The following is a 12,683-nucleotide window of genomic DNA, read 5'->3' on the forward strand; positions in this document are numbered from 1 at the left end:
ATTTCGATTATTTCGATATTTTTTTGTAGAAATGGTTATTTTTGTTGAGTAAATGTTACCATTGTAAAGACATTGCAGCCTTTATTGCAGTTCATATGGTATTCACACCATGGTAAAACTATTTGATCCAGCAGAGTGCATCTCTATTATATTTGGAATATTTCTCCATCCATATCATTACAAATGAAGCATAAACGGTTTATAACATGCACAGCTTTAGCTAACGGTTTAACATGCACACTTCTCCATGTTTCTCCCATTGAAAATGTTGACCTAATAAGACAAAACCAAGACAGAGATTCATGCAAGCTGTTTCAAGCCGGGTTGCATCATTTTAAATGGGTTCTCATCAGATTCCTGACACAAAATAGTATGAAACTCACATAACCAAGAGCCTTCTCCCCTCTAGGAACTCCTGTGACGTAATCTAGGGAGGCAGGAAGAATTAGAAATCAGTTGGACACAACAATAGCCTGGTTTCCATCCAAAGTTGCGAATTTAACTTATGCAAAAAATTGGAATATCGCACAAAACATTTGCAAACAAGCAGCGTTTCCATCCAATGAGTAAAAAAGTGGTCACTTCCTTATAAACTGGCACTATACAACACTAAGAAAAGAAGGAGAAGCTACTGAATATAATAATTTTTTTATATAATAAATTACTTGCACCTCTGAATGAGCAGACGAAACACAATGAATGTGCTTTTTGCTTTCAGAGCTGGATGCTGCTATTTGGAAACCAGTTGTTTAACAATTCTGTGGAATAAGATCAGTCTGCTGGTTAGTCAGCATTTACCGTCCCATAGCGCAAAGTCACATGACATTTTAATGCACTTGGAGGAATTTATTTGCAAAATACATTTCCATCTCCCATTATTCAAGTTAACCCTTTCTTGCACAAGTCAAAAATCACCCCAATCAAGCGTAAAAACTTTTTTGCGAATTAAGTAATTTTTAATTGAAATGCAGCATTTCCATCTCTCTATTATGATGCAATATTTTAAAATGAGCATTAAAAGCAGGGTGATGGAAACCCAGCTAATGCTTTCATTCAGCAGAGATGCTTTCTAATCTCAATTGAGAAAAAAAAAAACAGATCTAAAGAATTCCCACGATGCACTACTGTAGTTTGCAATTCTATAGTGTTTTTTTTTTTTTTTGAGCAGATAAGTAAAGGTCAGCCACCCATAACTTGTCAATCATTCAAACATTTGGAGTCTATAGGATTTTATGTTTTTTTTGTTTTGTTTTTTTTTTATCTGCATTTATTTTATTTAAAATACAATAATATTGTGAAATATTACCAATTAAAATAACTTTTTCTATTCAAATCTATTATAAAAGGTATTTTATTCCTCTGATTCATAGCTGATTTTTTTTTCTTTAGTCTTCATTGTCACATGATCCTTCAGAAACGATTATAATATATCTGGTGCTCAAGAAAAAGCGATTACTATTAAAATTAAATTTAAATTAAATGTATGCATTTAGCAGGCGCTTTTATCCAAAGCGACTTACAGTGCATTCAGTGCATTCATTTTTTTCCTATCATGTAACTTTTACCTATCATGTGTTCCCAGGGAATCGAACCCCCAACCTTTCACTTGATAGTGCAATGCTCTACTAATTGAGCTACAGGAACACTAATTAATCCTAAACTACTGATCATTTCCAAAAAAAAAAAAAAAAAAAACATATCAAAATGATTAAATATCTTACCATCTTCCCCATCATCGTTAAAATCACCAATGGCCACAGAGTAACCTGAAACCGAATCGAAGGATGAAATAAACATCTGCATTGCACTAGCGATTGTATAATTTTGTACATTCTTATCAGCTCAAAACACCCACACATTGAATACATGCAGTGCCCTCCATACGTTTTGGAACAGTAAAGACAAATTTGCTTTCTCTGCTGTGGTCAAGACATTTGCAAATATGATTAAAAACTGAATATGTGACAAAACTACAGAATGTTGCACTTTATTATTAGGTCTTTTGACACACATGTTTTACCAAATAAAAAGGACAGCTCTTTTAGAGTTCACTATTTGATATGAGCATAAGTGTTGGAACAGTTGAATTTAAGGCAGATGTAAAAGATTAAAGCTAATAATTAGTTGCAGATCCCTTGCATGCAATCAGAGCAGTGAGTCTGAAACCCATAGACATCAGCGGACTCTTGGTCTTATGCTTTGAAATACTTTTCTCCAGCCTTTAATGCAGCCAATTCCAACTGTTGCTTGTTTTGGGGAGTTTCAGTATTTAGTCTCCTTTTCAGCTGGTGAAATTAATGTTCAATCGGATTTAAATCTGGAGATTTATTTGGGCAATCTAAGACTTTACATTTCTTTGCCCTGATAAAAGTCCTTGACTGAACTGGCAGGGTGTTTTGGGTCATTGTCCTGATCCAATATGAAGTGCTTTCTATTGTGTTTGGTGGCATTTTCTTGAATATTGGTAGCCAAGATGATGCTACTGCCATCATACATCAAGTCATCATTAAAATGAAGAGGTCCTGCTCTAGAGACAGACATGCATGCCCATGCCATGACTCCACCTCCACCAAGCTTTACAGATGAGGCTGTATGTTTAGGATCATTAGCAGGTCCCTTTTTTCTCTCCACACTTTTGCTTTCCAATCACTTAAATAAAGGTTCATCTTTGTCTCATCGGTCCATCAACCCCAAAACTCTACTGACTCACATTTGTGAAGAATCTTGCATATCTATTTTTGGTGCTGATCAGAGGTTTGCATCTTGCTGTGTAGATTCTGTAATTCGGTGTCAAATTCTCCTGCAGGCTGTAGATTGACAGAGCATCTCCCAAACTTTCTGGAGATTGTTGGTGATTTTACAGGCATGTATTTTAGGGTTTATTTTCACAGCTTTTATGATTTGTCTGTCATCAACTACTGTTGTTTTTCTCAACCAATCAGGTCATCATTGGTTGCTGATGTTGCCGGTAGTTTCCAAACTCTTGATTTCTCCATGCCCTTTGTTTTTTCCTATAGTTCTAATTGACATCCTCTTTTTTTTTAGCATCCAAATTGCTTGCTTATCTTTCAGAGTCGGCTTCCCCGTCCTCTTCCTGTTATGTGTGTCATCGTCAAATGCAAGACTTAGAATGCAGAAGCAATGGACAAAACTGATAAGACACATTCCCTGCTTTTAATATCTGAAGGATTAATGCAACAGGACACAGCTGAACACTTAGAAAGACCTCTGAGGCAACTGCTCCAATACTTATGCTCACATCAGATAGGGAGATGAAACTACTTCTTCTTAGCTGGTAAAACATCTTTGTGTTGAATCACCCAATAATAAAATGTGGCATTCTGTAGTTTTGTCTTATATTCATATTTGATCATATTTACAGATTTCTTGACTCCACAGCAAACAGAACAATTTTGTCTTTACTGTTCCAACACTTATGGAGGGCACTGTATGTAACCCAATATTACACTGAGCTCTCCTGCTCATTTCCAGGTAACAGTGCAACACCACACAACCAAATTACAGCTTTAAGAGACAACAAAACAAAATACGCAAACAGGCTTACCCAAATAACTGTCATCATACTCAGCCCTGGCTGACTTGGTTGATAACTGGTTACTGTAAGGAGTAAAAAACTCCTTATTGTATTTGCTGATGACCTCGGTGATGTCATCTGAGATCAGCTGACCTAGAAAGAGAAAAAACTGTTATAAACAAATATGAAACACGCATATGAAATGAAGTGTGCAGGTAACAGAGATTTCTTCAACTTGCATGTAAAGTGACAAACCAGAAAGATGCAGTGTCAATGTATGCAGACATGTACACGTTACAAGTAAAAACATGCTTAACAAAAAGTATTCTAAACAGTCAGGCCCTTAGTTGCTCTTATGGTCTTTAATCTTAACTAGACTAATCTAGACTAGTCTTGACATCACTGTTAGGGAGTAAATTAAATGTTGTGATGCTACCATCTTCCTTTTTCAGTATAGTGTAACAGGAGCTTAGTTTTTTTTTTTTTTAAACAGTGTAGCTTTTTCAGCAGAAAGCTATTTTTTTTTACAGGAAGAGATTTAACAAAACAGAGCGAGCTGATGCAGTGATCAAACACACTCCCTTCAAATGTTCTCTTACTTAAGTCTAATTTATTTCAGCAGCTCCTTCAGTCTGTTCATTTAAATGTACCACTAGACAAGCTGTTAACATTTCAGAAATAAATACAAATAAGTTCATTTAATTAATTTGAGCAATCAGTAAAGTTCCCAGACATCCGTCACTTTTGTAAATAAAAAAAAATCATTTAGTTAATGAGGCTTAACAATGATGTAGGAATTCATTAACAAATGGAAACACCCCAAAATCAAGACTGATTTCAAGTCTATCCAAGGTTAGGTTAAGCCACTTTGACATTTCAATGAATCAATTCCTTCAGTCTGTTCATTTAAATGTGCTGCTAAAAATGACTAATCAGTGCAATTCCCAATCGTCCCTCAGATCTGTCCCCTTTCTGTAGCAAAATAATTAATTTAATGAGAAATAAATTGATTTAAAATTGTGAACGGGTCAAAATAAGGACCTCGAAACCAACCAAGGTTTCCTTCAGTTACAATCAATCACATTCACTTTTCTGAAAGCATTTTTCTCTCAGCAGGGTGTATAATTATCATACCACCAGGAAAGAGAGACTCCGCAGAAAAACTAAACTAAACACCGTTTAAAAAAAGGGCTATTAGAAAGCTTTTAAACTGAAACTTTAAACTGATCACTGCAGGTCATGAATTTCATGAAGAATGCGTTAAGACATTAAATGCCTTTTCTGGGCACGGTTCCTACCATGACCCAGCCCTATGAGGTCATAACAGAGCTGCATTTCATTAAACAACCATCTCAACATCACGCAACGCAACACAAAGAAATTCAACCAAACATCAGGCGCATCTTCACTGAAGGAGACAACATATAATTCTGCATTATTTATTGACTCAAAAACATAGCTCCCTCTCCTCCGAGCAACACTTCTCTGACAGGCGGGGGCAAAGACACATTCACAAATTTAAACACACTGCCAATGTTGTGCAAACATTCACTGGCTTGTTTTGTGTGAAGGCTGTATCTGAAGACACAGCACACATTCTCTGAATCACAAAAAATCCTGAAAGAGCACATTTTTGTGTCCCTTTTTCCAATTATGCTTTTCAGTGTCAAATTCACAGAGGGATAATAAAATAAATCGGTTTACCTTGCCAGTAAAAGCTTCCTGGTCCTCCAATAACAACCCGATTCTTCTGAAGGAGACATAAAACCACGTTTTGGTACATTTAGAACAAGTCTGGGCAAGAATAGGCAATAACATCTATATATGAGTCCAAGACTAAACGGCACCAAATTTATATACATAAAAAGCATATCAACACAAATATCTACATAAATGTATCAAATAACTTTTGTAAAAAAATGTATTGTCAAAATATGGGTGAAATTATGTTCCATCATCTTTCAGCATAACAGATTGTGATGAGTGGGGCGGGGCCGAGAGATGTGGGAACAAGCGAGGCCGGTAGAGTGATTGGGAAATCCGCGACACCTGCGCCCCACCGCCGGTCTCGAGTCCCACTATCGTCACTCCAGTTTTATATCCTTCCATCTCTTCTGTGGGACTCGAGACCGGCGGTGGGGCGCAGGTGTCGCGGATTTCCCAATCACTCTACCGGCCTCGCTCGTTCCCACATCTCTCGGCCCCGCCCCACTCGTCACACAGATATACTTATGTAAAAATGAATCGACATACTTATTCTAACCCGTTTTTATTACAATATATAAAAGTAAAGGTGATCATACTAAATGTTTATTATATTTTAAGTGATTAAAAACGTGTTGACAAATGGGTAAAACCTGGTATGAAGGACAGGGGCAAGGATTGGTAAAGATTTAAATTTACAATGATTTTGTTTTTGGGGGCTTCATTATAATCCATAAACCCAGTGTTTTAATGTCATCTAGAGACCCTTGTTCTAAATATCCCTGACAAGATTATTTTTGGATAAACTATTGTTATAAACTGAAAGACATTGTATCTATAAGTATCTAAATAACTAAACCAATAAAGAAAGAGCACACTCAATAAGTAAAAAATTTCATAAACATTTTTTTTTTTTTTACATTTTGATGTAATGAAAACGAGGCATAACATGTCCTAATGTTTTTGATCAGATTTCTGTGAAACGTATAATACCTTCACAAAGTCAGCACTGAAACCTGCTTGACAAAATCCTTGCCCCTCAGGTGAGTTTGAGCCTGATGGAAAAAAAAAAATATTCACAACAAGCAGAAGTCATTTTAAAGAAGTCTCAACTTGAAGGAAATGTTAGAAAATTGAAGGCAAACAGATAACTGGCACATTGTCAGGTGAGAACTTATTAAAGACATGTTTTGAAAACCATGGAGATGATATACAAGTATGATGTCCCATGAATCTTAGTTAGGAATTTCTATAAGAGTCTACAAGTTATGACCCAATAAGGGCATGAGCAGCCAGAGGTATAGAGCTGTGATCGTGTACATACTAGAGCGGCAAGGTGAATATTCCACAATGTTATTGCCTTTCTTCAGGAAACATGTCCCGACAGGCTCTCTCTCTGAGAATCCATACGTGCTCCACTGGTAAAGAGGAGCACATGCCTGAAGAAAAAAACAAAAGTATGTGCAGATCAGTACATAAGTAGTAATCATCTTCTTTCTGTAAATCAGTTGTGCCGAGTACCGTCTCAAACCCAGTTCTTCTAAACTGCATGTCAGAAAATATCTGCTGACATATATTTTTGCAACTTACTTAAAAACTAATTTATTTTTTGTGCCATATCAGCACTGAAAGACAACATTAAAGTATTATAAAATAAAAGTGGCAACAGTTTCTTACAATGTTACAATAAAGACTAAATAATTCTAATTTGACATGCTGACTTTAATCTAGGAATTCAGACTGCTTTGCTACTAAAATATGTTTACTGTCTCTAAAGCACAAATGTGATCTGTTGCAGAAGAATGTTTTTGAGCTGTGTACAATCTCATTTCAGAGCAACTTCCACAGCCTCCACAGACAGACTCACCAGAATATGGTCCCCAGTGGAACGCACAGTGGCCCCAAACCATTGATTTGACTTAAACTCCATTTGCTGTCCATTGGAATTCTTCCTGTCATCTGTGATAGGAACGACAGGTCAAGGGAGAATGGGAAAGGAGGAGATATAAAGGGAAGGAAACATTAGGTCAGTTAATTTGATTCATCAGACAGTCGCCGTTTCCTTTGTAGTGGACTGCACTGCTCTTCCCATCACTAAAATCTCATAGTAAAAATCATAATCAAATTAACATAATATAAATGAGCACACAAGTAATGGATGATTTGTAGAATATGGAGAATTAAAGTTTTTTTTTCAGAGCTTCTGCAAAACAAAAGTCAGTGATTTGTTCATTCAAATGTTGTTCTGACATCATTCTAATCATCAAATAATTTTTAAGTTCTATAATATTTGCTCTAGGAATCAAAATTAATGCATCTGCAAACATTACCTACAATACTTTGCAGTTGAAGGTTTTTCCTAGTACTGCGGTGATCCATAACACACACACACACACACGCAAGCCAACCAGATATTCCCTCCCTGCGGCCTTGGTTCATCTCAGCCAAAGTCTCAGCCTCAGGACGTCCCAGCTGCTTATCTGTCTGTGCTACTGAGCTGGGAATTTCCCAGTGTCTCTCATGGTCAACACAGTCATAACAGCTGGTCAACAACACTCAGGCTTCACTAGAATTAAGCACTTAATTATTGCCAAACAACACAAAAGTGGAGTTGATGGTACAGAGGTTCATGGAAATACAGTTGTGTAACCATGCTGTAACAGCTCAGCATCAGTGTTGTATAAACAGTGTTTCCCCATCTCATCCTTCTGACATTCTGTAATCTAGACGTTCCAGCTCCTCAAACAGTCAGCACAGGAAAAATGAGTGTCACGTCATTCACAGTAAAAACATGTCAGGGGGAAACAGTTTTGGCAGTTACTTAACAGAAGAAGGTTTACGCTTCTTTCATGCAATAGTGGTTGTTAAGTAACAAATATAAACACTACTCCACTGCAGTAATTGTACGGGGAAAAAAAACACATATACATATATATATATATATATATATATATATATATATATATATATATATATATATATATATATATATATATATATATATATATATATATAAGTATCTTGAAAGTCCGTGGAAAATATGCTGGCTCCAAAAAGTTTTCAGACACTTAAAGAACAGTTCACCCAAAAATGAGAATAGATATTTATAGCTTGGCAATCAACTAATTATTAGTTAACAGCAATTCAAAATAACGAAAGAAAGAAAGAAAGAAAGAAAGAAAGAAAGAAAGAAAGAAAGAAAGACAAAGTATTTATTAAATAACTGCACTTTAAAAGTTATTTTTCAAAGTTTTCAAAAATTATTGCAGTAGGTTTTACAAGAAAAAAAAAAGTTTTTAGTTTTTCTTCTTCAAAACTTCATACCGTTTCTTTGTTTGTAAAAATAAATAAATAAATTAATTAATTAATAAATAAATAATTGTTCCTCCAATAATTTGTTTAAGGGTTAAGGGAAAACGGAAAAGTGCACAGAGAGGAGTAGTTCAGTTGTTGGTGAGAACTCTAAGCTACTGAGTTAATCCAACAGATTTCTTTGTCTGGTACTTCCTCTTCTAGCAATCCAGGCCAGACTAGTCTATAAACATCACTGAATGCCAATGAGTCCTGGCACAAAAAAAAAAAAAAAAAAAAAATTGGCTGGTGCCAATGTAAGGCTGAACTAAGTGCTATAATTGTGAAGACTTTGTATCTGCAAACTAGTTAGTAGGCCAGCACATAAATTTTGTGAATGACCCAAAAAAAAAAAAAAATTGCTGATCATTGCAAAGCTCCCTCTCCTATTAATTACTGCCCACCTACTGAAAATATTTAGAGCAAAGCTGATATATATGACCCACTAAATCTATAGCACTTGCATATCTTTGCACTCTTGTTGATTTTGATCGCTTGACTAATTGTAAATCATTCAAAAGTCACAGGCTACTCAGAAGGTCCTTTAATAAGTCTGACAAACCCAACCTCTTCCACTAGGCATGCAATAAGAAACAACAGACAGACAGAAAAAGCTTTAAATAATAGCATGGTGAAGCAATGACTACACTGATGCATGAAAAGAGCTGCGTCTTACCAGTGCTATCAAACTCAATCTGGGTGCATGAGCCACTTTTGTGCCAGGGACAGCTGAAGACAGCACCCCTCTCAGTGACTGTTGATGGGGTTTGATCAGATGTGTTTGCCCTGGGTGCACCAACTAGTATGTTTAATCTGAAATCACAGGGTTGAATGTGTTTTAATGCTCTGGTACACACACTAAAACACAATGATATTTAAAAATGCTTTTGTAAAGACACTAAAACACAATAATATAGCATATACCATCTTAAATTGATAAATCGAACATTTATAATGTAATACTATCAATTAGGGCTGCACGATTAATCAAATGTGATTGTCATGTGCATTGTGTTAGTATTTTGATGATAATAATAGTTGTTATTATCATAAAAATATAAACCTAAACAATAATACTTATTATAATGTTGATTATTATAGTAATTATACATATGGTTAATAAGTTAAATATTGCTATTTTACTTCACATAATTTAGATTTTTATATTTTTAGATTAAATTAATATAATAATAATTAATAATAATTAAATAATAACTAATTGTAATATATATATATAAAATTATTATTATTATTTGTGTGTGTGTGTGTGTTATCAACAACATATTATGTCAAGGCCAAACTAGTGTAATGAAAGAAATGCAGTGGGTTAGTGAGTTGATGAAAAACTAGTGTTTAATTAAATCATAAAAATGTAAAATTAAAATGAATATTTCATTTTAAAACAATTCAAAATAAAACGACTGAAACTAAAAATATAAATATTTTATTTGCTTCACATAACAGTCCTACTTTTACTACAACTTCCCAAAGTTTAAAACAATTTCACAACAAATTTTTCAACAGTGTTACATTTGTTAATAACGTATATTTCAGAACAGCCAAGCATATTTAAGCAAAAATGCAGCAGGCACGTATGATATCCAAACAAGTTTACCGACAGTTTACAAATACAACTACATCTATACTCACTGTTTGTTGTCAGGATTGAAGAAAGCCACAGAAAATCCAAAGTAACTTCCAGGAGGTCCAGCAAAAACTGTTGGTTTGTTACTATCTAGATTAAAAGAAAGTGCTTGTTGGAAGTAGAAAAGAGCCACTAGAGCCCAAATCCAGCAGCAGATGATTTGTTTACCCATGTTTTGTATCTCTGAAGGTATGAGAGCAGATGGAGATCGCGGTGTTAGTGGGTGGACGTCTGGATCAGCAGCACGTATGATCTCCACTGACTCCGCACTCCATAACAACACAAACCCCTCGACACTCACACGAACATCCAGCCGAGATGTCCGTTACATTACCGCAGGCGGGCCGCTGCAATAAAACGCATCCGTTTCCAGCCCAACCTGTAAAATTGAAGCCAAAATCTAAAAGTAGGACAGAGGACTGATGTAGTCCTGCTGGGATGGAGCCGGGGGTTTGTCCCACTGTACAGGAAATGAAAATAACCCAGCCTGCTGTGACGTCACGGGAAACTTCCGCAGCTTTTACCAGCGGGCATCCCCTGAATGACTTAAATGGGCATTAGTGAACTGGTGAACACTTTAAATGATCCCAGACAAAAATAATTCGTTGTTTAATTAAAGCCTTTTGAGTTATGTAGAACTATTGAAACAGCGCCACCTTGTGTTAAGAAAGGCACATAAGATTTAATCTGCATTTAGTTCAGTCAATAATAAACAAAAAAGTGGATTTGTTTATTTAGACTTAAATTTCACGTAATGTACTGAATATAATTGAAGTCAAATAAATAAAATATATCTGCCATTGCATATTACAAAATTAAAAAATAACCGAGCCACGTTATCTACAAGGTAGAAGGCAGTTGGAGGAAATGTTATTCAAGTATGGGCTTGTCTTTGATTCATGACGTTAAACACACTGGTCAAGTATTTCTCCAAGAATGCAGTCTGTAAATCCCCCTGGGATCCCTCAGAGATTCTGCATAAAGACATTTAGTGATTTTTATGTCTGGCTTGCCTTAAAGTAAAGAGGCTTACTTTCAACCCTTAACATGCTGTCAATTCAAATGTATATGGAACAACTGGTGTTTTATGCAGTGTTAGTAAAACGCCTGAGGAAACTGAAAATTGGAACATAAACAAAATTCTCACTCTCTAGGGAACTAAGTCACTTTGTTTTAGAGTTGACCAGTCATGTGTGTGGTCAAATGGGGTTTTGAGACCATGAACACAAACACACTTCCATAATAAACCACACAGTAAAAAAAACAATAATTTATTGAAATACTAAAATAGTATAAATTAACGTTATTGATAGAATACATTATATATTTTTTAATGTTTTAATTTCGGTGACTGAAAGCTGAATTTTAGCAGTCATTACTCCAATCTTCAGTGTCACATGATCCTTGAAAAATCATTTGAATATGCTGATTTGGTGTTTGATAAACATTTACATTTACAATGATGAATATTTTTGAGGATTTCGATTATTTATTTTTTCCAGAAGAGCAGAAAGTTCAAAATAACAGCATTTATTGGAAAATGAAATGTTTTGTAAATAGAAATTTTGAAAACCAGAAAGCCACATGAGTGTTATTATCTGTTTTTATTCAATAGCAGGTTGTATGTTCCCCTCCCTGCTTACTGTGGTGATGAGATACATGGCAGACTGTCGTCACTCAATGGCTGGATATCGAAGTGCTGCCCGCAGAATAGCATAGGTTTTATAGACAACTGAACAAGTTTGGGCAAACCTTTGAGTGTAACAATTTAATTAATGTTCAACAAATAAAAAAACAGATATAATACAGATATACAAATTATAAAGCTTGGCTTAATGAGTATTAAATCCTTTTCTACAAAAGTGCTTTTGTAAATGATATGATCACAGATCATAACCTAGATGTGCTCTGTTTGACAGAAACCTGTATAAAACCCATATATTATTTTAAATGAGTCTATCCCCCAAGATTACCGTTATAAGCATGAGCCACGTCCAAAAGGGAACTTTTGGGAACTCTCACTGGAAACCATGAGATGAGTGTCATTTAACAGATGACAGCATGAAAAGAGTCTTGAAGAACCAGGACACAGTAAAACAGCAACCAGAGGATAAAAGAGCACAAGCTTTACTGCCACCCTCTGGTCAAAGCACAGCATCACCGTCAGAAGTGAATACAGAGGTGAAACTGGATGAATATCCTGCTCTAGCCAGTTTCTCTCGCCTTTTTTCCTTTTCTTCAAGGCCAATAACTTTCCAGAGTACTTGGAGTAATTTTCTATCAAAATTGACTCCCTTATTGAATAAATCACATGACCCCTATTCAGTCAGTCACATTCATACAGTTGGACCAATCAATTAAAGACTTTGGAGGCAGGAAAAAAGCCCCCAAAGCAGTTGCAAATGGTATGAGTCAGTGCTAGGAAGAGAACAAGAATGGTTTGTTCAC

General features: G+C 35.5%; 1 protein-coding gene across 1 annotated transcript; it reads right to left on the minus strand.

The window, feature by feature from the left end:
- Nucleotides 1-228: 228 nt before the first annotated feature.
- Nucleotides 229-10,711, minus strand: LOC113071770 (integrin alpha-V-like). Its single transcript, XM_026245072.1, has 10 exons — nt 10,241-10,711; nt 9,267-9,403; nt 7,107-7,198; nt 6,564-6,678; nt 6,233-6,294; nt 5,240-5,285; nt 3,566-3,688; nt 1,722-1,766; nt 384-427; nt 229-273 (listed from the first exon to the last, which is right to left on the minus strand). The coding sequence occupies exons 1-10, from the start codon at nt 10,405-10,407 to the stop codon at nt 229-231; spliced, it is 876 nt and encodes a 291-aa protein (XP_026100857.1). The 5' UTR covers nt 10,408-10,711.
- Nucleotides 10,712-12,683: the final 1,972 nt, after the last annotated feature.

Source organism: Carassius auratus, unplaced genomic scaffold (genome assembly GCF_003368295.1).
Source record: "Carassius auratus strain Wakin unplaced genomic scaffold, ASM336829v1 scaf_tig00008058, whole genome shotgun sequence".
Classification (NCBI taxonomy): domain Eukaryota; kingdom Metazoa; phylum Chordata; class Actinopteri; order Cypriniformes; family Cyprinidae; genus Carassius; species Carassius auratus.

Excerpts from the sequence above, each read along its gene's own strand:
- LOC113071770 (XM_026245072.1), bottom strand. The coding sequence starts at position 10,407 with ATGGGTAAACAAATCATCTGCTGCTGGATTTGGGCTCTAGTGGCTCTT. Across the intron at positions 5,286-6,232 it reads TCAGTGCTGACTTTGTGAAG|AAGAATCGGGTTGTTATTGG; the intron begins GTATTATACGTT and ends TGTCTCCTTCAG. Across the intron at positions 3,689-5,239 it reads AGGAAGCTTTTACTGGCAAG|GTCAGCTGATCTCAGATGAC; the intron begins GTAAACCGATTT and ends TTCTCTTTCTAG.